This window comes from Erythrolamprus reginae, chromosome 1, assembly GCF_031021105.1.
Source record: "Erythrolamprus reginae isolate rEryReg1 chromosome 1, rEryReg1.hap1, whole genome shotgun sequence".
Taxonomy (NCBI): domain Eukaryota; kingdom Metazoa; phylum Chordata; class Lepidosauria; order Squamata; family Dipsadidae; genus Erythrolamprus; species Erythrolamprus reginae.
This window is the reverse complement of record NC_091950.1, coordinates 339,501,467-339,527,790: the sequence shown is the minus strand read 5'-3', so window position 1 is coordinate 339,527,790 and position 26,324 is coordinate 339,501,467. Positions and strand designations below refer to the sequence as shown.

At 38.4% G+C, this 26,324-nt stretch overlaps 1 protein-coding gene across 3 annotated transcripts in view; it reads left to right on the top strand.

Annotated features, from left to right (window-relative positions):
- The window catches only part of RGS7 (regulator of G protein signaling 7), a 225,059-nt gene that overhangs the window by 124,332 nt on the left and 74,403 nt on the right, over positions 1 to 26,324 (top strand). For 2 of the 3 annotated variants that reach the window (XM_070740653.1, XM_070740670.1), the window contains exon 4: positions 22,038 to 22,088. In XM_070740653.1, the coding sequence (XP_070596754.1) occupies positions 22,038 to 22,088 (51 nt within the window). Of the gene's footprint in view, positions 1 to 17,815; positions 17,895 to 22,037; positions 22,089 to 26,324 lie in introns of those variants that run through there. The other variant, XM_070740662.1, reaches the window with a different exon arrangement.

Genomic DNA, 26,324 nt, shown 5'->3' with positions numbered 1-26,324 from the left:
TGGAGCAGATAATAACGATAAACCAATAAGAATTGAACTGTATCCATTAATTTGAAGAATAACCAGGGAGTTGTGGAAAGGCATTCTAGGATTGCAATGAAGGCTTCTATTTCATATTTTATATATATCATGGAATAAATCAGACCACGCCAAATTATCAAAGTGTTTATGATTATTAAAAGCCAATAAAGAAACAGAAAATGGTACTGCAGGGATGAATTATATTTAATTCCTGTATAATTTAATCCATGCTGTAACAACCTGGCATGTAATCATATTGGCCCGAAGATATATAGTAATCTCCATATAAGTTAATTTTGTGGAAAAGGACAGTAGGGTCACTGTGATGTCCTCCTATAATCATACAATTTGGAAATAAGAGTTTGGAGCTTCTCCAGATTTGGATATAAACACTAAGTTACCACAACTATTTTGCAAAGCACTTGAAGGCAAGTTAAGAAATAGTGGATGGAAACTAATCAAAGAGAGATCTAACCTAGAACTAAGGAGAAATTTCCTGATAGTTAAAACAACCAGTGGAACAGCTTGCCTTCAGAAGTCCTCCATCACTGGAGGCTTTAAGAAGTTTAAGTTTAAGTTTAATTGGATTTTTATGCCACCCCTGTCCGAGGACTTGGGGCAGCTCACAGACTATACAAAGACACAATAATCCAATTAATCCAATTAATAAACATAAAAAAATCTTTAAAAATTCTGACTTTAAAGAATTCTGACTTAAGAAGAGATGGGACAACTACTTGTCCGAAATGGTATAGCGTCTTCTGCATGAGCAGGAGATGGACTAGACTAGAAGACCTCCAAGGTCCTTTCCAACTCTGTTATTCTGTTAGTATCTCCTTCCGGTATAATATAGAGGAGAAAGCTTTAAAAGAAGGAATTAAGATGTACTGCAGTACTGTAATAATAATAATAAGGAAAACTTTTTATTATGGGAGACTTGCTCCTTTAGAGAAAAAACAATTGGGGAGGGAATAATATGGGAGATTTTTTGATCAGTGATTGGGCTAACACTAAGAATTGTTTAATGCAATTTGTAAAGGAATGTCAGCACAGGGGGGTAAAATGAGGACCCGGATTGTGGGGGCAATAGCCTAGCTCTGTTTAAAAGGTGCTATCGCTAACATGTTGTAAGCCGCCCTGAGTCTAAGGAGAAGGGCAGCATAAAAATCAAATAAATAAATGAATGAATGAATGAATGAATGAGGAACGAACAAACGAACAAACGAACAAACGAACAAACAAACAAACAAGATTTTGGACTGTAAGCTGTCTGTCTGTCTTTCTTTCTTTCTTTCTTTCTTTCTTTCTTTCTTTCAATTTTAAATATTTCCTTATGCATGGGTAGAAAGATTTTCCTTTTTTCCTTAACAGAAAAGATACAAATGTATATATTTATGGTATAAAAATTAGAGCAATAAAAATAATGGAAGGTATTGCCAAAGAATTGCAGAATGATGCCTATGGAGTCATTTAGAATTAAACCCACCTCAAAGAAATATTTTCTTTTCCATTATGGATTTGGTGTGTGTGTGTTTGTGTGTGTGTGTGTGTGAATATAAACAATAGATGTAGTCAAATTGTCCTTAAATGAAAAAGAACAATTCTATTTAAAATTTAAGACAACCCAAATGACTGTTTACATTAGTAAACCTTGTCTAATTAAATAACTTTATCTCAATTGTGATTAGAGTCACACTTTTCCATTCAATCTAAGTCAGTACAAACTCACAGCTGAAGCAACTACCATTTATCTTTAGCTGTTTCAATTTTTAAATAGTGTTTTCCCTTTCTTCTGATAATAATTTTTCTGGCTGATAGGAGTTAGAATGCATTATCAATTATGCTGTTGCTGAGGCAGTCTTGGATCAAATGTTTCTAGCTCCTACTGGTCACTTTAGATTATTATGGACTTGATCTTTTTCAGCATTTACTAGGTTAGGGGCAGTGTCTGGCCATGTTCGTTTAGCCAAAGGATGGATGGACACTTGGTTTCCATAGAGGCATCTTCTCACATAATTACCTGACCAGTGCTTTCCAAAATGCTTGCCAAGTTTGATGTGAGTATCTTATAAACAAGTGCTCTTTTGAAAGAGTGCCTCAAGAGAGAACTAGCTGTGTGCAATAGCCAGGAATGACAAATGGATTCTGCCAGCTGAATGCCACTCATACTGTCACATTGAGTGCATTAAACAAAATGTGCATCACACTGTGAGCATTACAGGGAAAAATAACACCTGCTTCTATCAACAAAGGCTTTATGTTTTTATTACTTTGAGAGAGTGATGTTTTACCTACTACATTCTGGTACCATGGCTATGCATAGGCTACTTCGGGATGCTCTTAGCTACAAAGACAGAACTAGACTTGCTGTGAATCTTACCATTTCCCCCCCAGCATTAGTTAAGAATGCAGCCCAATCATTTATTTATTTATTTATTTATTCATTATTTAGATTTGTATGCTGCCCCTCTCCGCGAACTCGGGGCGGCTCACAACAAAAAATATAAACAATCGTACAAATCCAAATAAATTCAATAAATTTAAGTATTTAAAATAGTTTTAAAAAGAACCCCACTATATTAACAAGCACACACACAAACATACCATACATAAATTGTACGTGGCCGGGGGAGGTGTTTCAGTTCCCCCATGCCTGACGACAAAGGTGGGTTTTAAGAGCTTTACGGAAGGCAGGGAGAGTAGGGGCAGTTCTAATCTCCGGGGAGAGTTGGTTCCAGAGGGCTGGGGCCGCCACAGAGAAGGCTCTTCCCCTGGGGCCCGCCAACCGACATTGTTTAGTTGACGGGACCCGGAGAAGGCCCACTCTGTGGGACCTAATCGGTCGCTGGGATTCGTGCGGCAGAAGGTGGTCTCAGAGATATTCTGGTCCGATGCCATGAAGGGCTTTAAAGGTCATAACCAACACTTTGAATTGTGACCGGAAATTGATCAGCAGCCAATGCAGACTGCGGAGTGATGGTGAAACATGGGCATACCTAGGTAAGCCCATGACTGCTCTCGCAGCTGCATTCTGCACGATCTGAAGTTTCCGAACATTCTTCAAAGGTAGCCCCATGTAGAGAGCGTTACAGTAGTCGAATCTCGAGGTGATGAGGGCGTGAGTGACTGTGAGCAATGAATCCCGGTCCAGATAGGGCCGCAACTGGTGCACCAGGCGAACCTGGGCAAACACCCCCCTCGCCACAGCTGAGAGATGGTTTTCTAATGTGAGCTGTGGATCGAGGAGGACGCCCAAGTTGCGGACCCTCTCTGAGGGGGTCAATAATTCCCCCCCCCAGGGTAATGGACGGACAGATGGAATTGATGGTCTCTTCTTCCAATTTCATCCTCCTTTGCTCCTGCAAACTGCAAGAAGGCCTGTTGTGCTCAGAAGTAGCCCGGTCATGGACACTGAACACCTTTGCACTCGTAACTCTTGTTTGAACATCTGAACAGGGAGATAAACCCTTAGTTTCAAGCATTTTCATCTCTTGCTTGCATCTCATTTGATGCTAAGAAAAGTTATTGCTAGTTGCTTTTGTCCCAGTAGACAGAGCTTAATAAGCTGGGGAGGAGGGGAGTCCACCAATTGCTCTCCTTAATTTTTCCTATATTTTAAAAGCATTCCTATCACTAGCTTCATTATTGTGGCCGAATAGGGATCGGCAATCAAGGTAGCAAATTTTATTACAATGCCCTTTTCTGCTGGTTCAAGGACTAATAGATAACCATGCCCTCTGTTTAATGGGAAATGATACATCTAAAACAATTTAGAGTGAAAATCATTTCATTTCTTTCCTGATCTGTTCCTGAAAAGTAGAGGGGTATGCTTGCATATAATGTGTTTTCCCTAAAATAAGACCCTATTTTTTTGAACCCTGAAATAAGCGCTTAGCCTTATTGCCATGCACTCAAAAGCCTGATTGGGCTTATTATCAAGGGATGTCTTATTTTGGGGAAAACAGGGGTAGGTGCATGAAAAGGACAGATGGGTGTTTTGTTACCTTTTCTCAATTAATGAAAATCAAACAAGGTGTAAAAATGTGTTAAAAATAGGAAAGCGGTGACAGAACAAAAAGTTTGAGTCAGCTAGACTGTTTTTGCTTTGCTTCTAAGAAGAATTAACAGGGTAAAACCATCAATGATTTTGATGAGGTAGAACAAAATAAAGCATATATACAGTATGTGAATACTTATATGTGAATAAAATACTTATAAGTGAATACTGATACCGAATTGATTTAAAGATCATGTTAAGCCATTCCTTATCATTAACTGAATAAACAAAACCAAGCCCAACATTTTGTGCCTGAAGGCAATATGCGAACCTTCTATAGTCCAGTAGTTATTGGTTTCAATTCTGAGTATATAAGATTTTCTTTCATATTAGCAGAATACAATTAAAATAATTGAATAGATAGATCTTAATTATATTTCCTATAGAATATTCTAGTTAGTTCCCATTATGTATTTATTCTATCAACCTTTTAATTTCCACTGGTAATGTAATTGGCATAATATGTACTTAAATGAAACTTTTGTAACTGTGGTTGAGTATCTGTTTATGTATGATGGTATAATTGTATGTGCCTTCACCCCATATTTGAAACCTGCTCTTTCTTTGCTAAAAAAAGGATCTATCTAAGAGAAGAAGCTATCTGTATTGATTTTATCCTGATAGCTCCTTTTTGTTCTTACACTCCTTTTTGTTTTTTTGACTACACCATGGTTAAAAGGGAATTATTTTGTGCTGTTTAGCAACCTTGGAGCTTTATTGCTTATTTTGAGTAACTCTGCTCAAGGGATCCATCTTCATTTATTCTAAACAGATTTCTGACATGTCCAGTGTCTGACATTTCAAAGATTAGTGCAGTATCTGCTATCATACTTTTAGGTGCTGATTGAAACTATTCCCCAAAGAATGTTATTGAGGAAGGCTTTTAAAAATTCCACTGCAATTTGAAGACGTCCCTTTATATAAACTCTTTTAATCTTTTGCCCTTCTCTTGTTGCGCTTTAATAATTTTTCAATTACAGGTAAGCTGTTCAAAAAAAAAAATCTGGAATAAAATCAATGAGGAAATGATAATGTGAAAAAAGGCCTCCCTGCCTGACTTTAAGAGTTTGGGAAGGAGGAAAGGGTTTTAAAAAATCAAGAGGTACAGGCTGTGACTGTACAATCATTTTTTGTTTGTGTCGTCCATGGTTACTGCAACCATCTTGTCTTTTTAACTGCAACTTTCTGGTGGATGCCTCTGGTTTCAATTGGAAATTATGTTTGTTTAAACATTATTACAAACTTCTATACTTGGCAATTTGGTAGAGATGGGCTGTCTAAAAAAGTAGAAGCAGGGATGGGTTCCTCCCAGTTTGGACTGGTTCTGAACCAGTAGCAACCTGCTGGTAACGTCACAATAAATAAGGGGGGGGGGAAGGAAGGTAAAAGGAGGGGGAAGGAAAGAAGGCAAAATCAGGAGGGAGGGTGGAAGGAAGGAAGGAATAAGGATGTGAAGTGGGTTCATGCGACTGGGTGGGATTGTGTGATGTTTGGGTTGGCCAACCAGGTTTTGTGGCTCTCGGCGTTTTGTTTTCTGTGGAAAATAGGTCCATATGTCTCTTTGAGTGTTTAAGGTTACGGACTCCTGACCTAAACTAACAAAAAGAAAAACAAACAAATGATTTAATGTGCCTCCTGCATCATTTTTATTTCCTTCATGATTTAACCTTTTAATTGTTAAGGTATCCAAGACTTCTAAATCCTTTGCTGGCATACTCCTTATGGCAGAGGTAGCAGATCACAAGAAGATACATATGAATAAAATTCACTTATATCAATCAGTAGGGCTGATCAGTATTAAGAAAGAGAGAGAGAGACAAGAAAGAAAGAAAGAAAGAGAGGGAGAAAGAAAAAGAGAGAAAGTGGGAGAGAAAGAAAAAGACAGAGAAGAGAGGAAGGAAGAGAAAGAGAGAGAAAGAGGAAGAGGAAAGACAGAAAAGAAAAAAGAAAAAAAGAAAGGGAAAGGAAGGAAGGGAGAGAGAAGAGAGAGAGAGAGAAAGGAAGGGAGGGAGGGAGAAAGAAGAGGAAGGAAGCAGCACAAACCCTGCCACTAACATGGCTTCAGAAAACACTTTGAAACAGCACAGCAATTTAGGGCTGGAAGATATCTCACAGCCCAACCCTATGCTGCAGCAGGAAACCTCCATTGTCTGGATTATTCTGGTGCCTCTAACAGAGAAGAAAATTGCCAGAAAGTAGGGGTTTACTAGGACAAGGCTGGCATGTAGAGGAAGGCATGACCACAATTGAGCCCAAAGCAAGAGCATTATTAAGTGAGCTTCACCTCATTTTACTCAATCCATGACATTACCTGGCTCTAACTGTGATGTGCAAGTTAGAGAAGAACATATGAAGGCATGTGTAATGTTCTAATGTACAAAAGTTATTTATTTATTTATTTATTCAATTTGTATGCCGCCCTTCTCCGTAGACTCGGGGCGGCTCACAACAGTAATAGAAAACAATATATAATACAAATATAATAATTAAAACTAAAAACCCATAATTTAAAAAACATGCACACAACATACCATACATAAACAGTATAGGCCTGGGGAAGTTATCTCAGTTCCCCCATGCCTGACGGCAGAGGTGGGTTTTAAGGAGTTTATGAAAGGCAAGGAGGGTGGGGGCAGTTCTAATCTCAGGGGGGAGCTGGTTCCAGAGGGTTGGGGCCGCCACAGAGAAGGCTCTTCCCCTGGGACCCGCCAAACGACATTGTTTAATCGACGGGACCCGGAGAACGCCAACTCTGTAGGACCTAATCGGTTGCTGGGATTCGTGTGGCAGAAGGCGGTCCCAGAGATATTCTGGTCCGATGCCATGAAGGGCTTTATAGGTCAAAACCAACACTTTGAATTGTTATGATTAATTATGATTAACTATGTGGCAGAAAGTGGACTCTGGGTGTGTTTTTTCAAATGCAGTAACTGTGGTTGAATATGTAGTTTTAGAAGAGGTGTGTGTTTGTGTTTGTACATACACATTCAATATATATAGTAGATAATGTATCTCTTTGTGTGCCTTTGTGTAATATGTATGTACACATATGATATATATACATAGGATTAAATAGTATATTTTGGATGTTCAGTAGTAGTAAATAGACAGGGAAATTATATTTTGTTGAGGCCTTTGAGGTGAGGAGAGGCCAGGCACCCTAACCCTAAGCCTTGACATGAGTAATGTCAAGTTGAGCACTCTCACCCAGTCACATGATCTCCCAGTCACATGATCACAAAGCCACGCCCATTGTCACATGACCATCAAACCATGCCCACAAAATAAGCCATGCCCACAGTGGTACTAAAAATATTTGGAACCACCCCTGAGTAGAAGAATAAGACAATATACATGCCCTCCTATCTCTTCTAAGGTGTGCGGTAGTTCTCAGTGCTTTTGCCTTTCCCTGGACTTGGAGTTATTTCTAAATGCTTGGCAAAACATGAGCAGTACTTCAGAAACATTTATTAATCCACAGAGTGACATTAATTTCAGCGAGTTTTGGATAACTACAGAGGCATTTAAGTAAGAACACAAAGAATAGGACAGATATGAAGCTGCTTCTCACTCTTACTTTACTTTAAAGTAAACAAACATAAAGCTAGGACCAGAAGATCAAAAAGCAGCCCCAAATCCCAGTTTTGGGTAGTTTTATTCAAAATACCAATCTGGAAAAAAGTTGTTGCTCTCTTGGAGTGACTCAACAGATAAAAATGGGATGCTTCCCCCCAAAAAAATCCTACCAAACACAAGACAACAGAAGTGGGAGGAATAGATTTCTGCCCATATTTCCCTCTAAGGTGTGCAGTGGGCTGGAGTGCACTAAAAATGAAGCCTGATGCACACTTTTCTATGGCTGCTCAGAGAGGAGGGTGGCGGAGGACACCCCTTGCCACCACCCGCCACCCGCTGCCTGCCGCCGCCACTACCATGAGGTCTTTGCCGGGACTGGCAAAGCAGCATTTCACTCTTCCTCCTCCACCTCCTCCTCAGCAGCAGCTCTGCAGGGCTTTGAAATGACATCAAGCCCTGCACCCAGGAAAGTGGTGCGCTTTTCAAACGTGCCGCTTCTCTGGGAAGCCGGCTTTGCCGCCTCCTCCTCTGCCGCGCTGGGGGCTGCCCCCTGCTGCCAGGTCCTCTCCACTGCCCATAGAGAGAAAGAGAGAGCTGCTGTGCTGGCGAGGGGCTGGTGGTGGTAGAGGCACTGGCGGTGATGTCACGTCAGTGTCGCTCTCAGAGACCATGGACAGCAGAGAGGGCTGTGATGGCCGGTAAGGAGGCAGCCACGGGGGGGGGCAGAGGGGGGGATCCGACTGTCCAGGCGCCAGGAGTCTGGTGGGTACATGTGGCCGAGTTCCTCCCACGTGGGCTTCTCGGGTGAAGCAAGCAAGAGAGAGAAAGAAAGAAAGCAAGAGAGAGAGAGAGAAAGAGAGAGAAAGAAAGCAAGAGAGAGAGAGAGAAAAAGATAGAAAGAAAGCAAGAGAGAGAGAAAGAGAGAGAAAGAAAGAAAGAAAGAAAGAAAGAGAATGAGAGAGAAAGAAAGAGAAAGAGAGAAAGAAAGAAAGAAAGAAAGAAAGAAAGAAAGAAAGAAAGAAAGGGAATCAAAAAGAGAGAGAGAAGTGACTCTTGATTTAAAGCATATGGTGAAAAGCAGCCAAATAATAACAGCCTCCAGCCCTCATCTGTTTTTGGAAATGGTTTAAGAGTTTTCTCTCTCTCTCTCTCTCTCTCACACACACACACACACAAGGGAGGGAGGAGATGAATGGAAAAAGAGAGGAGAAGTGAGAGGGGCAAATAATGAGAGGAAGAGGGAGGAAGAGGGAGAAATGAGAAAGAAATGGGAGAGAAAAGGGGGAGGGAGAGACAGGAGAGATACCCAAAAATGAGACAGTGGTAGAAATTTGAGGAGGGATGATTGATTATTAAACATGGATTGACTATGGAATGACGGTAAAAGATATATTTAGGTGTTGTTTAATATTAGGATGTATTAATTTGTAAAATTGGATTAGAATTATACAACTATGTAGAATTACATAGGTAAAATTAATGGAAGATTCATATGATAAATAAGGGTTTTATGATATGTACTGTATGATTTTATGACTTTGCATTTTGAATTTAAAATATACTTGAAAATGTAGAAGATTGATGAGAGTTAATAATAGTAAATACTAAGTGCCTGAAAATTATTTGAGCTTGGAAATATTGAATGAAATTATAGCAAAGTAAATATGGAAATATATTAATTGATGCATTGGTGTTCAAATAGATTTTCATAGTATTATTAGATTACTATAATACTATGATAAATATTTAAGAAATGAAGATTTTAAAGCATGGATTTATTAATAGTTGTGTTTTTGGTTTTGCTGGTTGTTTTAGTTTTAATAGTAATAGATTTTGGTTTTGTTTTATTATGAATTTCTTTTAATAAAAAAGAAGGGATTTTTTTTTCTTATTTATTTATTTATTTTTCTTATTTATTTATTTATTTATTTTTTACTTCTATGCCTCCCAGTCCTGAAGGGACTGCCACTCAGACACTATACTTTTACACCCACACCCAAAAATAAAAAATAAAAAATAAAAAATAGAGTGAACATTGTTTCTGTCTATTGAAGAAAGGTGGGATGGGGTGAAAATCATCTTGATTTACACATTGTAGTTGGCTTATTGAGCAGCTATTGAGTAAACAAAACTTGTATGGATTCACACATTATGCTCGTCATAAACCATGATTTACAAACCACAACGGCTAATTTCACACATTAAGACAAAACCAAAGATGGTGTTGCATAGTATGCAAACATACTCTGCATGCAATACCATGCATGAAAATTGACATCCAGCTTATGGTAACTTGTTGAAAAACTTTGAAAATTAATAAATAAAATTAAAAAAAAACCCTTGACCTCCAGTGCTAGTTCCAACAACACATGTTCTGACAAAGCACACAATATCTCAAAAATATTTCACTTTATTTCATACATCTAAAGCTCAAAAGGTGGGTGGTTCTTGTTCTGGTCTTCTTTTCTGCTCAATATATTTATATACATTTTTTTTTACCAGCAAACAATCAAAATGCAATTCAAAGAAACAGCCAAACTGAAGTGCTGAAATGGGGAAAAAAAGCCTTGGAGAGACAGGTGAGATAGAAGTTTAACAACAACTGTCCTTGGCTTGCGACCGTACTGGCTGCTCCCTGATTGGTTGAACTTAAACAGCCAGCGCGCGGGAGATTTGGACAGTTCTCATTGGTTCTTTCCTTGGGAGCCTCCCTATAAATAGGGGAAGCTGTCAGCCCCATTTCCGTTGTTGTATGTTGGAGCTGAATTGCTTTGAATAAACAGCTATTTTTATGCAAAGCTGTATCCTGCCTCTTCATTCGATCCAGACTTCCAGCTACAACAATAACAACAATGTAACAACAACAATAATAATAATAGGAGATAACATGTGTTAACACTAAAAATACAGTTACCTTTGAAAGGCATTTAGCTCAAAATATCAGAATCTTTTGAGATCCTTATTTTTTTTAAAGTAAAGGCCAAATTAAAGAGAAAACAATGACCTGTGGTAATATAGTCAACTATATGGTATTTATTTGTTTGTTTGTTTGTTTATTCATTTATTCATTTATTCATTTATTCATTTATTCATTTATTCATTTATTCATTTATTCATTTATTCATTTATTCATTTATTCATTTATTCATTTATTCATTTATTCATTTATTCATTTATTCATTTATTTATATATTTATTCATTTATTTATTCATTTATTACTTATTTATTAGATTTATAGGCTGCCCTATGGCGGTATGGTAGTTGGGTTATTTCTTCATTAATGTGTTACAACATCTTAGAAAGTCACTCTATCATTGTTGTGGCTATATAAATGTTGTCTTTATTAATGATACATGGCTGGATCATTAGGCTTACCAAATCTTGTATGCAGTCACTCAATTGGCTGCTAAATGGCAGCAAAAATCCTTCTATATCTAATTGCTGTGATCTGATGGCAATCCAGACTCCAGCAATTTAGAATTGATAGTCCTATCAGTGATGCTATAAAATGCTATAAATTACTGGTATGGAAATGGCCATGGTGTAGCATTTCTGGACTAGGGATTTATGGCAGCATTCAGCTATCATTAAAGCAACACAAATCTTAATTCCTGATATGTTGCCCCAGTGATGGTAGAGTGACATTATATATTGCTAGAGCTGAAATGCTCTTGCAGTGTTAAATATCAAGCCAAGAAATCTACGGTCCTGAATAAAAGGAGGTCAGGACATTTTAAAATAAGGATGGGAGATGGAAAATATACCAGTTTCCCAGTCATGAAATCCATTTTTTTTAAACTATCAGTTCTATGGACATGGCTTGGTGGGTGCGGTGTGGCTTGGTTGGCATGGCTTGGTAGGTACGGCAGGGGAAGGATACTGCAAAATCTCTATTCCCACCCCACTCCAGGAAAGGATATTGCAACATTTCCATTCCCACCCCACTCCAGGGGAAGGATACTGCAAAATCTCCATTCCCACCTCACTCCAGGAGAAGGATACTGCAAAATCTCCATTCCCACTCCACTCCAGGGGAAGGATACTGCAAAATCTCCATTCCAACCCCACTCGGGGGCAGTGTTCCCTCTAATTTTTTTTTTCGGTGTGAGCAGAAAAGTATAATGTTTGAGCGGCACATTTCCATGCCTGGGCGTGGATTGGTTAGAAACAAAAGGGGGGTCACGTGACCTCAGTATACACAGCAACGGTCATAAAAATGAAACAGCAGCAAAGTTTTGATCCTCTGATCATTGGGCTGCTGCGAAGGTCCTAAGTCTGAAAAAGGGGCATAAGTTACTTTTTTCAGGGCTGTTGTGACTTTGAACGGTCAGTAAATGAACCAATGGAGGCCAACGTTTTTCTCTCCTGAGTAAGATGGTTATTAAGTGAGTTCTGCCTCACTTTACCACCTTTCTTGCCACAGTCGTTAAGTGAATCCCTGCAGCTGCTTGAACATCCCAAAAGATGTTCACATAACCCTGGGACATGGCCACCCTCATAACTAACTTGTCAAGTGTCTAAAGTTTGATCCAATAACCCCTTTATTTTTCTAACAAAATCCTTTCTTCCCAGAAGGAAGAATAGAAAGAATAAAATGAAAAAGGGGATTAAAAGAGGATACAAAAAAAGAAAAAAGAAAAGGGTTTGGTTCAAAGTTCTGCTCAGATTGAAGAAATTGGAGTTTGAGAAGGGTTGATTAAGCTTGGAGTATTGTTTTGTTTGTTCTTTTTTAATTTCTATTTTTTTATTTAGATATATTAATTTAGGAATTGCTGAGATGTTTTAATAAAGTTAGAAGTATTGATTATAATAAGATATGCAGTAGGTGATACTGATTTGGATTAATGCATAAATGGAATTGAATTTAGCACTTTGGCATAATTTTTAAGTTAGAAATATAATTGGTGGTGTACTTTTTGAAGGAACATTAAGGAGGGAATTTAACTAAAAGAAAATGTATATAACTGGATGACAAATTTTTTTAAAAAACTTTTGCAACTTTTGGGATGATTGATATTAGTTACTAAGAAAATACTGCATTTTATTCATGGAAAATTAGATGGTACATTGTATTGTTTGAATGTATGTTGAGAGAAAAATTAAAAAATAATTACCCCCCCCAAAAAGTCTTTCCACCCTCTTTCCCTCCATTCATTTTATTCTTCCTCCTTCCTCCCTCCATTCTTCCTTCCTTCCTTCCTCTCCACTTCTCTCTTTCCCTCCCTCTCTTTCCCTTTTCCTTCTTTCTCTCTCTTTTCCCTCTCTCTCATTCTCTCCTTCCAGGTCTCTCTCATTCCTGCGTCCTCTCCCTCTCTCCCCCCTTCACTCTCTCATTTGTTTATCTCTCCTCTCTTGTGTGTCCAATCACACTTGGCCAATAAAGAAATAAAGGAAGGATTGTCCCGGAGCAGATTCCATTGGCTCCAAAATGGGGGGGGGGGGGACCCGGCCGAGTTGGAGGGAAACGGGGTGGGGAAGAGACGTGCTGCCAGGCACTCGGCTCCAGCCCCTCCCTCCTTTTCATCCTCCCTCTCCAAAGCTTCATCCTCCCTCTCCAACCCCCACCCCCCTCTCCGAAGTTTCACAACTCCCATTGTCTCAGCACTCACAATGGACAGCTTGCGTCTCTTTTGACTGCTGGATTCTCCATTTCAAAATGCACAGGGGGGGGGGCAATCTTCCAGGCCCTGCTTTAAAACCCCTTAGGAGGCTTTTGAGACTCCTTCACAGCGGTCGGGTGGTTTCTGTCAACAGGGGCCCCCTGACATCAAGCCTGCAGCCGGCTTTGCTGACCATTGCAGGTCTTGACGTCAGGGGGCCCCTGCTGCCCTGACCGCTGTGCTCGCCTTGTGCCATTGTGGGGGATGCGTGCAAGCCCCTTGCCTCTACCTCCTCCGTATCCACAGCCCTGCTGCCTGAGCCCATTTACAAGGGGCTGGTGGAAGGCCCGATGTCACTTTTGCTAAAGGTGGGGGGGGGGAGTAAAAGTGACATCGGTCAAGTAGGCACTTGAAATTTTTCTTTCTTGATGCATTCATTTTTCTAACCAGGGTCATTTTTTAAATTAATTACTGAAGTTGTTGTTTGAAATGTTTCTTATGTCTTGTTTTTGTTTTCCTAGGCTTGGAATTTCACTTGATATAAATTGTTTTTACTTAAAATAAAAAATAAAAACACTGCTGAATAGAAATAGTGAAAGTAAAATAAGTGAATTAATCCAGCTGTGTGGCTTGTTAGAGCTTAGCATGATTTGTAAATCTAGCCAGTTTTACCTGATGTAGAAAGCAAACTACAATTTATCATGCTGTGTTAACCTAGCCCTAGCCTAAGGAGGAAATTGAACTACTTTAATAATTTATCTTCCTTGGGTCAAAAATTGTTCACGATGGCACTTCTACCCCTGAAATGAAATGCAAGATAACCTTAGGTTGCACTGCAATGGTTAACAAGAATAAGATCTGGAAAAGCAGATATATTGATATTAATTCAAAACGCAGGCAAATTAGAACAATAGTCTGCCCTATAATGATGTATGGATGTGAGAATTTGACACCAAAAATGGCTGATTGAAGATGAATTGATGTCTTTGAACTAGGATGCCTGTGTGAATTATTATGTATGCCATAGACAGTCAACATACCCAACAGAGTATTGCATAATACTCTGTTGGGTATTTTAAATGTTAAATCATATAAAACCAGACAGATGACTAGAAATCAAAATCACAAGACTATGTCTGATTTACTTCATGCATGCAAATTCATTGGAGAAGTCCATGATGCTAAGAATGGTTAGTGAAACAAGAAGGGGCAAGCAAAGTGCATGCTGGCTTGATAACATATAAAGATCTTGACAGGGTAGAATGGAGAGACCTTGCCTATAAAGTTGCCAAGAGTCAGATACAACTGAATAGTTAAAGCAACAGTTAACCTAGCCATTCTGTAATGTTGTACTCCTTAACATGCACATAAATGTTGTTCTATGCTCATCATATTTTCACTGCAGTTAAGATCCATTGAACTACTGGCATGCAGTGTTGGAAACCTTATCAATCTTATCTCATGGGGAGGGGGGAGCAGGAGAACAAATATGTAATTGGCTGTAGAAAATAAAATAAAATGAACTGATCCAAAGATCCAATTTCAGTGCTTTTACATAAATATTTATTCATTCATTCATTCATTCATTCATTCATTCATTCATTCATTCATTCATTCATTCATTCAATTTTTATGCCGCCCTTCTCCTTAGACTCAGGGCGGCTTACAACATGTTAGCAATAGCACTTTTTAAACAGAGCTAGGCTATTGCCCCCACAATCCGGGTCCTCATTTTACCCACCTTGGAAGGATGGAAGGCTGAGTCAACCTTGAGCCGCTGATGAGATTTGAACCGCTGACATTCAGATCTACAAGTCAGCTTCAGTGGCCTACAGTACAGCACTCTACCTGCTGCGCCATCCCGGCTCATGTATTCCTTCATACATTTCAGGCAGGTGTGAAATGTTCCTAGTTCATTCATGCCTGTTGGTCATTGGAGAGCCAGTCGCGAAGGGAGCATGAGGCTCCGCTTACCAGCCTGGAGGCCAACATTTGGGTTATTTTACCCTCTGTGCATGCACAAAGCATTCTGTTCCTTCTGAACTGGGAGCATTTCACCCCTGATTTCAAGCCCGATAGATTCTTCATGAAAAGTGCCTCACCATTCAATGCACAACCAATACAAGCTATGGAATAGTTAGCATTGTCATACATTAATTACCTCTCAGAAACACCAGATTGTTACAACCAGAGGGCATCACCATAGCACACAAACTAACTGTATACCTGCAAAACATTTTAAGTAAACCAAGAGACACAGCAACCCAAGAAGAAAAAAGCCTGAATTATCTACAGGACTGTAACAGCCACTCTAACAAGTGCCAGAAAACTAGCAGAGCACATTCAATAAACATCAACAACGAGAAAGCAATGAAAATGCCTTAACTTCACAATACATGGACAGAGTCAACCGTAAATTTACCTGGGAAACTAGACTGAGCTAAATCTAAAAACACTACAGAAACCCTGGAAGCTTGACATTCTAACAAGTAAGCCATCAACTGGGACATAGAGATAGACAACATCATTCAAAAATGTATGCACAAGAAAATTGACCAGATTCATTCTGGTCAATTTTCTTTGCCCCCCAACTTTTTAATTTTTTTTTTACATTTTAATAAAAGTAAACTTTATTTAAACATGCAAAATGCAAACAATTAAACTCACACAGAAAAAGAGGGAAAACATTAAAATAAAAGTTGGACATTTTGTGCATACATTTTTGAATGATGTTGTTTAAGTCTATGTTCTGGATGCTGGATGTTATAGATTCATTCTATATTTAAAATTTCCAATCTTCGTTATACTCACCACCTTTTCTTAAATTTAAGAGTCAAGAAAATAGTGATAGTTATAAAACTACTCTTCTGTTCCAAAAAAAAGAAAAAAAGCTTCCTTTTCCAAAGATGGTACAATCTTTTATGCAAATCCAGGTAATAAATGTAATTATTGATGGCTCTGCCACAGCTGTAAAGCATCCAGAACCTGCCGACTATTGAGATTGATGACACTGTAGTGAGACCAAATGGCCCTTTGGATGCTCTGGAATTTATCTGGGATGCAATGCAAGTACCAAAAGAGGAATATAAATGAAGATGCTGGTACATAAAAATATAACTATAAGAGTTTGTTTGTTTGTTTCCTTGCATTTATTTATTTATTTGTTTGTTTGTTTACTTACTTACTTACTTACTTACTTACTTACTTACTTACTTACTTACTTACTTACTTACTTACTTACTTACTTACACTTCTATGTGCCCAATCCTGAAGGACTCAGGGCGGCTTACAATAATATAAAATTACAAATACAATTAAAAACAAATACAATTACAATTATAAAATCTAAAACTATAAAACCCCAATTAAAACCCACAGTTAAACTATCTAATCAGCATAACATTCACACCATTCACACAATTTTAATTTAATTTTTTTTAATTTTTATTCTTTGTCCAATATACAATACATATGGAAGAGAATAGACATTATTTATTTATTTATTTATTTATTACTTAGATTTGTATGCCGCCCCTCTCCGAAGACTCGGGTAAGTAAGATATATAACGATAGAAAGTAAAAAGAAGAGAAGTAGATGGGAGGGAGAGAATATATATGATATAAGAGATAAGGAGAGAATATATATGATATAAGAGATAAGGAGAGAATATATATTATATATATATATATATATATATATATATATATATATATATATATATATAATATATATATATAAAGATATAGATATAAATAAGGAGAGAATATATATGATAAATGAGATAAGGAAAGACAATTGGACAGGGGATGATAGGCACATCAGTGCACTTATATACGCCCCTTACTGGCCTCTTAGGAACCTGGAGAGGTCAATCGTGGAGAGTCTAAGGGAGAAGTGTTGGGGGTTGGGAGTTGACACTATTGAGTCTGGTAATGAGTTCCACGCTTCGACAACTCGATTGTTAAAGTCATATTTTTTACAGCCAAGTTTGGAGCGGTTAATATTAAGTTTGAATCTGTTGTGTGCTCTTGTGTTGTTGCGGTTGAAGCTGAAGTAGTCGTTGACTGGAAGGACATTGCAGCATATGATCTTGTGGGCAATACTTAAATCGTGTTTTAGGCACCGCAGTTCTAAGCTTTCAAGACCCAGGATAGATAGTCTATTTTCGTAGGGTATTCTGTTTCGAGTGGAAGAGTGAAGGGCTCTTCTGGTGAAATGTCTTTGGACATTTTCAATGGTGTTGATGTCTGAGATGTGGTGTGGGTTCCAGACAGATGAACTGTATTCGAGAATGGGTCTGGCATAGGTTTTGTAGGCTCTAGTCAGTAGTGTGAGATTGCCAGAGCAATCTCTGGAAGCCTTTTTGGCGATATTGTTGCAGTGGGCTTTAGCACACTTTTTTAGCACACAATTTGGCCATGATAGATGTTAATTCATGGCCCCCAAGGCCTGCCGTCAAAGTCATGTCTTCACACTCTTGCAGAAGGCCAGTAGGGTGGGACCAGTATGGACATTGGAGGGGGGAGTTGATTTCATAGAGCTGGGGTGGCAACAGAGAAGGCCCTCCCCCTTCATTGCTTAGTCGAGAGGACCTGGAGGAGGCCAACGCTGTGTGCTCTTCTTGGTTTCTTATTGGAGGTATGTGGCAGGAGATGGTCCTGTAAATAGTCTGGCCCTGAGCCATGCAGGGCTTTATAGGTAATAACCAACACCTTGAATTGTGCCTGGAAACTATAATAGGAAGCCAGTGCAGCTCACAGAGAATAGGTGTTATATGCAGCTGTGTTCTGGACAATTTGGAGTCCCCAAATACTCTTTAAGGGTCTTTAAAAGATGTTTAGTGATGTGTAAACTGTAACTCAGTAATAGAACACAACCTTTTAATATGTAAGTTTCTGAGACCTTCTCAGAACTTCTGGTCATCAGAGTAGGGTAGATGAACAGATTTTTTGCTTAACAGATCCAGCCTTTAGTGACTTGGAGAGTCAAGGAAGTCGTGCTGAAATTATCCCAGATATTCTCAATCCTAATGATTATTTACTCTGTGACTTGTTTGAATATTTGATTATTAATAAACTTTTTCTCCAATGATGTATCTTCCTTTATGATGGTTGGCTTTTACCTTGTGTCATTTGGAAGTTGCTCTGGCATAAGATGAGCTATTAGTGCAATTTGCCACATGTTAAGTTATCCTTGAATGATTAAAACTCCCTGTTTTGGGAACATTAACAGTCACAAGCAGCTGTTAGTGTGTTATGGAAGAGGTTACTGTTGTGCAAATTATAGAGTGTTACTGATGCTTTTTTAGAGAAACAGATTAGTTTAGTTTATGTGTGGGATACAACTTGAGAAGACAGAAGAAAATGTGAAAACATGGCACTGTTTTGACACCGTTAATGAAGGCTATTAGAATAGCCTCTGCAACTTAGTTATTGTGGTTCCCAGGCTACCCCACCTCCTTTTCTGAGTTCTTTGCAACTTAAGTGTGAAAATTTGCACTCAGTTAGCACACAAGAGTTGGACGCCTCTGGGGAGAAAAGAAATTATAGCACATATTCTAAAAATAAACATGCCAACTCTGGACTAATTGAAGTGTCTTAGCACTTTAAATCTAGCCAAAAAACAAAGAGTTACTGAAAATACTGAATTTAAAAAAAACTTTCTTTAAGGTATCTGTTCATAAAAAAACATTTTTTCTCCTTCAGTGTTCTCAACAACTCCAATAATCAAGTTGATGCCTTTTCAAAATAAACATTGAAGGAAAGCTTTAAACAACAGCAAGATAACTTTAATCCAAGATACTGGTGGGAAGATGGAAAGCAACCAAAACACTCAGTTTGTGATACATCCTCAAGTATGTAGGGACAAATGTTAGGGTGTGCTGACACACTATTTCAAATGAATAAGGGCAGGAAATACATTTAGTTTTCTGTTTCCTCATTGTTGTGAAAAAAAGATACACTAAGTTGATTCCCAGGCTATCACATAAATTATAGCTGTAAAAATAAATGCTAACTTTCCAGTATGTGCCTTGAAGGAAAGGTTAGCTTATCTTCAACGAAATGCTACACATTTTTGCAACAATTTAGTAATAATAGTTCATATTATTGCTTTATCTTCCTTATTTATAGCATTGTCACACAATCAAGGTTTGAATTAGAGTATAACTGAAAGAGGACTTGAAAATTGGGGGGAGCTTTTTTAACCCAGTTTATGTTACATATTTTCATAATGGACTTTTTAAAACAAACAAACAACAACACCGAGACTACATGGTTTGCTAATACAGAGATTAACATCTCAGATATATGAGAAAAACAGACTAGAAGGGAAAGTAGGTAGGGAAAGCAAGTAGGATGCTTGGCTGCATAGCTAGAGGTATAACAAGCAGGAAGAGGGAGATTATGATCCCGCTATATAGAATGCTGGTGAGACCACATTTAGAATACTGTGTTCAGTTCTGGAGACCTCACCTACAAAAAGATATTGACAAAATTGAACGGGTCCAAAGACGGACTACAAGAATGGTGGAAGGTCTTAAGCATAAAACGTATCAGGAAAGACTTAATGAACTCAATCTGTATAGTCTGGAGGACAGAAGGAAAAGGGGGGACATGATCGAAACATTTAAATATATTAAAGGGTTAAATAAGGTCCAGGAGGGAAGTGTTTTTAATAGGAAAGTGAACACAAGAACAAGGGGACACAATCTGAAGTTAGTTGGGGGAAAGATCAAAAGCAACATGAGAAAATATTATTTTACTGAAAGAGTAGTAGATCCTTGGAACAAACTTCCAGCAGACGTGGTAGATAAATCCACAGTAACTGAATTTAAACATGCCTGGGATAAACATATATCCATCCTAAGATAAAATACAGAAAATAGTATAAGGGCAGACTAGATGGACCATGAGGTCTTTTTCTGCCGTCAGACTTCTATGTTTCTATGTTTCTAGAATATTTCATGACAACTGTGAAATGAGAGTTCTCCAGTATAAAAGATGCAAAGGAATGGGGCCATGGCAAATGTCTCAGAAGGGACCATTTCTAATTTCTTGGCCCATAAATGTGAGGGGGAAGAGATGTACTTCCAGATCAGCACAATTCTGTCAATGTAACCTAATATACCTTCTGTTAACGTTAGAACTTGCTTAGCACTAGGAGTTTAGCACAACTCAACACTATATTTGTTATATTGAATTAAAGTCATCTTTTTCAAATCTGTACAATATAGCCCACATTACAGAAGACAAGAATTGCACTCCAGTAAAATAAAGTAAAACATGATCTGGATTAAATACTCTGAAACAGTTTAGGAACAGGATAAATTAAGGACTGTCCTTTTTCACAGATTGCTGTTAATAATTAAACCTGGTGATCAGAGACATACCCTGTTTCCCTCCAAATAATACATCCCCTGATAATAAACCTCATTGGGCTTTTAAATGCATGGCAATAAGGCCAAGCGCTTATTTCAGGATTCAAAAAAATATAAGAGAAACATGGTAGTTATGTCTTACTCTAAAAAAGTTAGATTATTGGATAATAGATTTTTTCAGAAAGAGTTTGTAATTACTGATCATTTCTGAGCAAAGTGTGGTTAGTTTCTCTTATTTATTTCTTTGAACTGTTCCATCTCTAAAGGGTTCAATAATATGCAAAATTTGTTCTTCAGTTTTTAACTGTGCTTTCCACAGTTAAAGGGACTTTCCCTTCTGCTCTCTGATGCAGCCCCCACCTCCAAAATAAACACTGATGTGTTCCCAGCAGTCTGGAGAAGTTCAGAAGACTGGCTGGGCCTTTCCCTATGTCAGTGATGGTGGTGGCATGTGGAGCCATATCTGCTGGCATGCGAGCCATTGCCCTAGCTCAGCTCCAATGTGCATGTATGTGCCAGGCAGCTGATTTTTGGCTCACACAGAGGCTCTGGGAGGGCGTTTTTGGCTTCCAGAAAGCCTACGGGGGGATGGAAGAGGGTGTTTTTACCCTCCCCCAGCTCCAGGGAAGCCTTTCAAGCCTGGGAAGGGTGAAACACAAGCCTACTGGGCCCACCAGAAGTTGGGAAACAGGACAGAGGGTCTCTGGGGGACAGGGGAAGTTGTCTTTGCTCTCCTGAGGCATTGAATTAAAGGTGTGGGCACTCATGCATGCATGATAGCATTTCGGCACCCGAGGAAAAAAAGGTTCACCATCACTGCCCTAAATTGTCAGATTTCAGGGCAGAAGCTAGCAAATTCAGTAAGGGATTTTTAAAAAAATACTAATACTTGCAGTATTTAAAGCAGAGTAAAAATAACCAGTTAGGGCCCACTTCTCAGGGTACCTTCGCCAGACAATGTCAGCTGGCGGGACTGTGTGGGAGGGCCTTCTCTGTGGTGGCTCTGGCTCTATGGAATCATCTCTCCTCTGAGATTCGCATGATCCCCACCTTTCTGGCCTTCCGAAAGGCCGTAAAAACATGGATTTACTGGTAATCCTGGAGTCAGTGAAGATCCCATCTTGTCCTGGCTGAATGTGTATGAATGTCTAGGGTTAAGGGTCTTAGAATTGTTTTTACTGTTTTATATTGTTGTTTGCTGGCCAGAGTCCAAAGGAGTTGGGTGGCCTAGAAATCTCAAAAACAAACAAACTGCTATCACAATCTACTTGTTGCATCCTTATGTTATATATTAATAAACAAATCTATTGAGAAAATCAACTTTTGCTTTGCTTTAAAATGACAGTAAAATGTGGCTAATTTTCAGCAAGTGCGTTTAAATTATATTATAATTTTCTTCCTAGGTTCAGACATTGTTCAGTGGTTGACAAAGAATTTGTCGATAGAAGATCCAGGTAAATTTCATTTTTATTTATCAACCACGTTCCACTTTGTCCCTGCAAATCCTTTAAACTTCTCTTTATGATTGTTTAATCATGGTATGGAATATTGTTTGTTTCAAAGAGTTTGAGGATTCTGAATTTTGTGTTGACTCCAGATTAAGAAACATACCATGTTTTTGTCTTCACATCTTACACGTGGTCCATTAGAGCTTGCTCATAATGAAAGCTTGTGGTTCTAAAAATACTCCCAACTAATGAATTATGTCAATTAAATTAGCCCTCTCTTTTGTATGACTTTCCATACCAAAGGACAATGTTTATGAAAAGATCAAAATATAGAATATTTTCTCTTAATGGTTTTCTACAACTCTGTCCCACTATCAATTCAGGTTGATAGCAGAAGGAACAGAGAAAATCTTCTTACTAGGATGTCTTCCCATCCCCTAGAGAGGTTGGGTTAGATAAAGATACAGTCACTAAATGCATACTATATTAACCATTCAAAATACTTTGGGATTTTTAAAAATAATTTTATGATTAAAATGGGCACAAGAGAAATATTCAATATTAAAAAAAATAGCAACATGTGGCTAACTGGTAAAATGTAATAATGTTGTAAAATTTAAAACCCCTTATACGTTTGGGAAAAAAGTCCCTTAAAGATAAAATTGAGATCCAAAGAGTTTCAATCCATTTCTGTTAATGGAAAGAGTAATTTCTCCTACTAAATTGTCTTCCATTGGATCATTCTGGATCTTAATATTCTCATTTATTTATATCATACCTTTATTAGTTTTATGAGGATATACCTAACACTTCTTTCTTCTCCTATTTTCCACACAACCACAATTCTGTGGATGGGTTAAGGGGAAGTGATTGACCCAAAGTCACCCCGGCTAGATTTCATGCCTAAAGTGGGATAGAACTAAGGGTCTCCTAGTTTCTAGCCTGGAGCCTTAACTATTAGACCAAACTAACTCTCTTTGAATATGATCATACAGAACTCTCCAATTTGAATTCTAGCTCAGCCAGCAGAGTAAAAAGAACCGCAGATATTTTACAGACTGAATGTGCTGGGAAGCGGGCAAAGTTTTAAAGGAATTTTCAACAGCAATTCATATAATCAGTGACTAGAAACGTTTTGAGAATTCTTATTGATTCTAGATGTGGACACTATTTTTCAGTTTTTCAAGAAGATGATACAGTAAAAACCCTTGCTTTTATCCTGTAGATTTTCTTATATATCCAGTGTATATTGTACTATTTTTTTTTTAAAGTGTACATGGAGATACTGAGGAAGGTTATCCATAGATCGGGGATTAAGGCCCTAAAAACATAGGAATTAAGGCCCTAAAAATATACCTCTGCATGTAGGCCTGGGGCCATTGAGCATTGCCATCAGCTCTGGCTGACAGTATGAGTGAATGAGTGTTACTGGGGTTTTTTTTTTAGCTGAATGGTTTTAATTGTGGGGTTTTTACAGTAGATTTTATATTGGGTTTCTCACATTTTGTATTTTTGTATTGATTTTATTATGTAAGATGCCCTGAGTCTACTGGAGAAGGGCAGTCTAGAAATCCAATTAAATTAAATCCAAATCAATCAATCAATCAATCAATCAATCATAACAATGCACTGAATAACAGCAAATTTTGTATCCTCTGAAAAGATGCTAAGAATCTTTGAACTGTACTGTTCAATGCAGTGAGGGATTAGACATGGGGAAGGAAGCAGAGCTGGGTTCCTCCTGGTTTGGACTTGTTCTATAGAACCGGTAGTAACATGGTGGCCTGAGTTGCTGGACCCAGCAGCAACCCAGGCCTGCCATGCCCCCAAGCCAGTTCTCTCACCTTGTTTTCTGCTTCTGTGCATGTGCAGAAGCTTTTTTTTTAGTACTGCGCATGCGCAGAGGGTCATTTCTGGGGAGTGATGTATGCATGCAAAATGTGTACTTCCATGGTGATGCAAACCAGTGGGGAAGATAAGTAGAACCCACCTCTGCAAGAAAGTGAAGCTCATCCCGACGTGGAGGAAATTCTCTTGACTAGTAGATGTGTCAGGATCAGGCCTACCTGAGAGAACATTCCAAATCGCAGAGAGAAGAATTGTATAACTTTAACAATGTAAAAACTGTCTCGTCATGGTGAATGTGCAAATTGTAATGTAACCTGATTGGCTGACAATAATACATAATGCACCTTTGCGTTGATGTGGATTGTGGCTTGGCTTGAAGGTATTGTGGTTTGGTGTGCTTTAGAGTGGCTTGTAAATTAGGTGGCTTGTAGTGGATGAAGAATTGTAGCTAAATATTGTAACTGAGAATACAGTACTACTTTGTATATTAACTACTAGAGAGCTACAGTGTAAATAGTTAGTGTAGATTTGCTACAACAGAAGTAAATATTTTCCTAAGAACCTCTTCAATTATCTTCAAGATAAAGGTTCCTGATATCCTGGTCTGAGGCGGGCTGGTTACCTGCTGTAGCTATCTGGGTGGGCTAGCTTCTGCAAAACGTTGCTCCAACAAGATGGTCTAACAGGGTACAAGGAATCCAACCCATTCAAGTTAGGGCAGAGTATCTCCGAAAGCTCAGGTTCCCAAATTGCACATGACTTTGGATTCTGTCAGTCTGCAGGGACTCAGACAGCAAGAATGGTTGAAAACGCCTTTGCATAGCTTTATTTGCCAGCTGCACACTATTTGGGGAAAAGGGATCTGGCTACAATGACTCATACCTTAATCACTTCTTATTTAGAATAACATAGGACATGGGATTGTCCTTGAAAACATTCCGAAACTACACCTCATAGAAATTGCAGTAAATAAATGTCTGCAGCCACAGTTTCAAGCTTGTGGTTTGTTTTTGGCACAAATCAGAGGATTGGTTTTGATCCACCTATTCCTAGATTGTGTGTAGGATGCACAGAGTTATCTTCATGAATGCTCCATAATTTACAATCCTCACTGGAAAATCTATAATTAGACTAGATTATTGGGAATTAAAAATGGGGCATCTTTGATAATGGCACCTTGATTGTTGCAGAGGAGGTGAGATTGACTTGCGCTGTTTTAAGCAAGTGATAAAAAACTGTTGTTCTATTGGGATTTTGAAGAATGTACACGTGTTGTCCTTCTTCAGTTTAATGTTGCTCTGAGCAATTTCCCCCACCCTCCTCTAATGGGGAAAATGGTTTTCTAAGTTCAGAAAATATGCAGTATATAGAGAGAGGAGAGGAAAAAATGGAGAAAGGCAAGAAAACAGAGCTGAATTTAAACTACTCCACCAATCTGACAGATTTAGCATGTTGTGATAGAACACAGAATGTAGAACATAGAATAAAAGAGTTAGAAGAGACGTCTTCTAGTCCAATCTCCTTCTCAATCAGGAAGTTATTATTATTATTATTATTATTATTATTATTATTATTAGTAGTAGTAGTAGTATCATCATCATCATCAACAACAACAACAACACTACATCACAGCAAATGAGACCACTGGATTTTGTATTTCATCACCAGTCGGGCGCTTCCCAAGCACCTAGGAGTGCATGATGTAGCGGCGAATTATGTGTGCTAACCCCAGTAAAGTGACCTTTTGCAGTTGACAGATGGAGATTTTGGCACTGCGCCCAGTGTGGCAAGGACCACTGGGATCACTTTCACTGGCTTATACCAGAGTTGTTGCAGCTCAATTTTCAAAACTTTGTATTTTGCAAATTTCTCTAGCTTCTTTTCCTCAGTTTTGCTGTCTCCTGGGTTTGTGCTGTCGATGATCCATCCTATATTTTTCTCCACAATCATGATGTCTGGTGTACAGTGTTCCCTCGATTTTTGCGGGGGATAAGTTCTGAGACTGCCCGCGAAAGTCAAATTTCCGCGAAGTAGAGATGCGGAAGTAAATACACCATTTTTGGCTATGGACAGTATCACAAGCCTTCCCTTAACACTTTAAACCTCTAAATTACCATTTCCCATTCCCTTAACAACCATTTACTCACTATTATTACTGGTACTCACCATTGAATAAGACACTTAGTGGTCCTGATATTTATAAACATAATTATTTATTAACAATATTTTTTTTTTAATTTGCAAAAATTATTAGTTTAGCGATGATGTATGATGTCATCGAGCAGGAAAAACTGGTATAGAAAAAAACCCGTGAAGTATTTTTTAATTAATATTTTTTGAAAAACCGTGGTATAGGCTATCCGCAAAGTTTGAACCCGCAAAAATCGAGGGAAC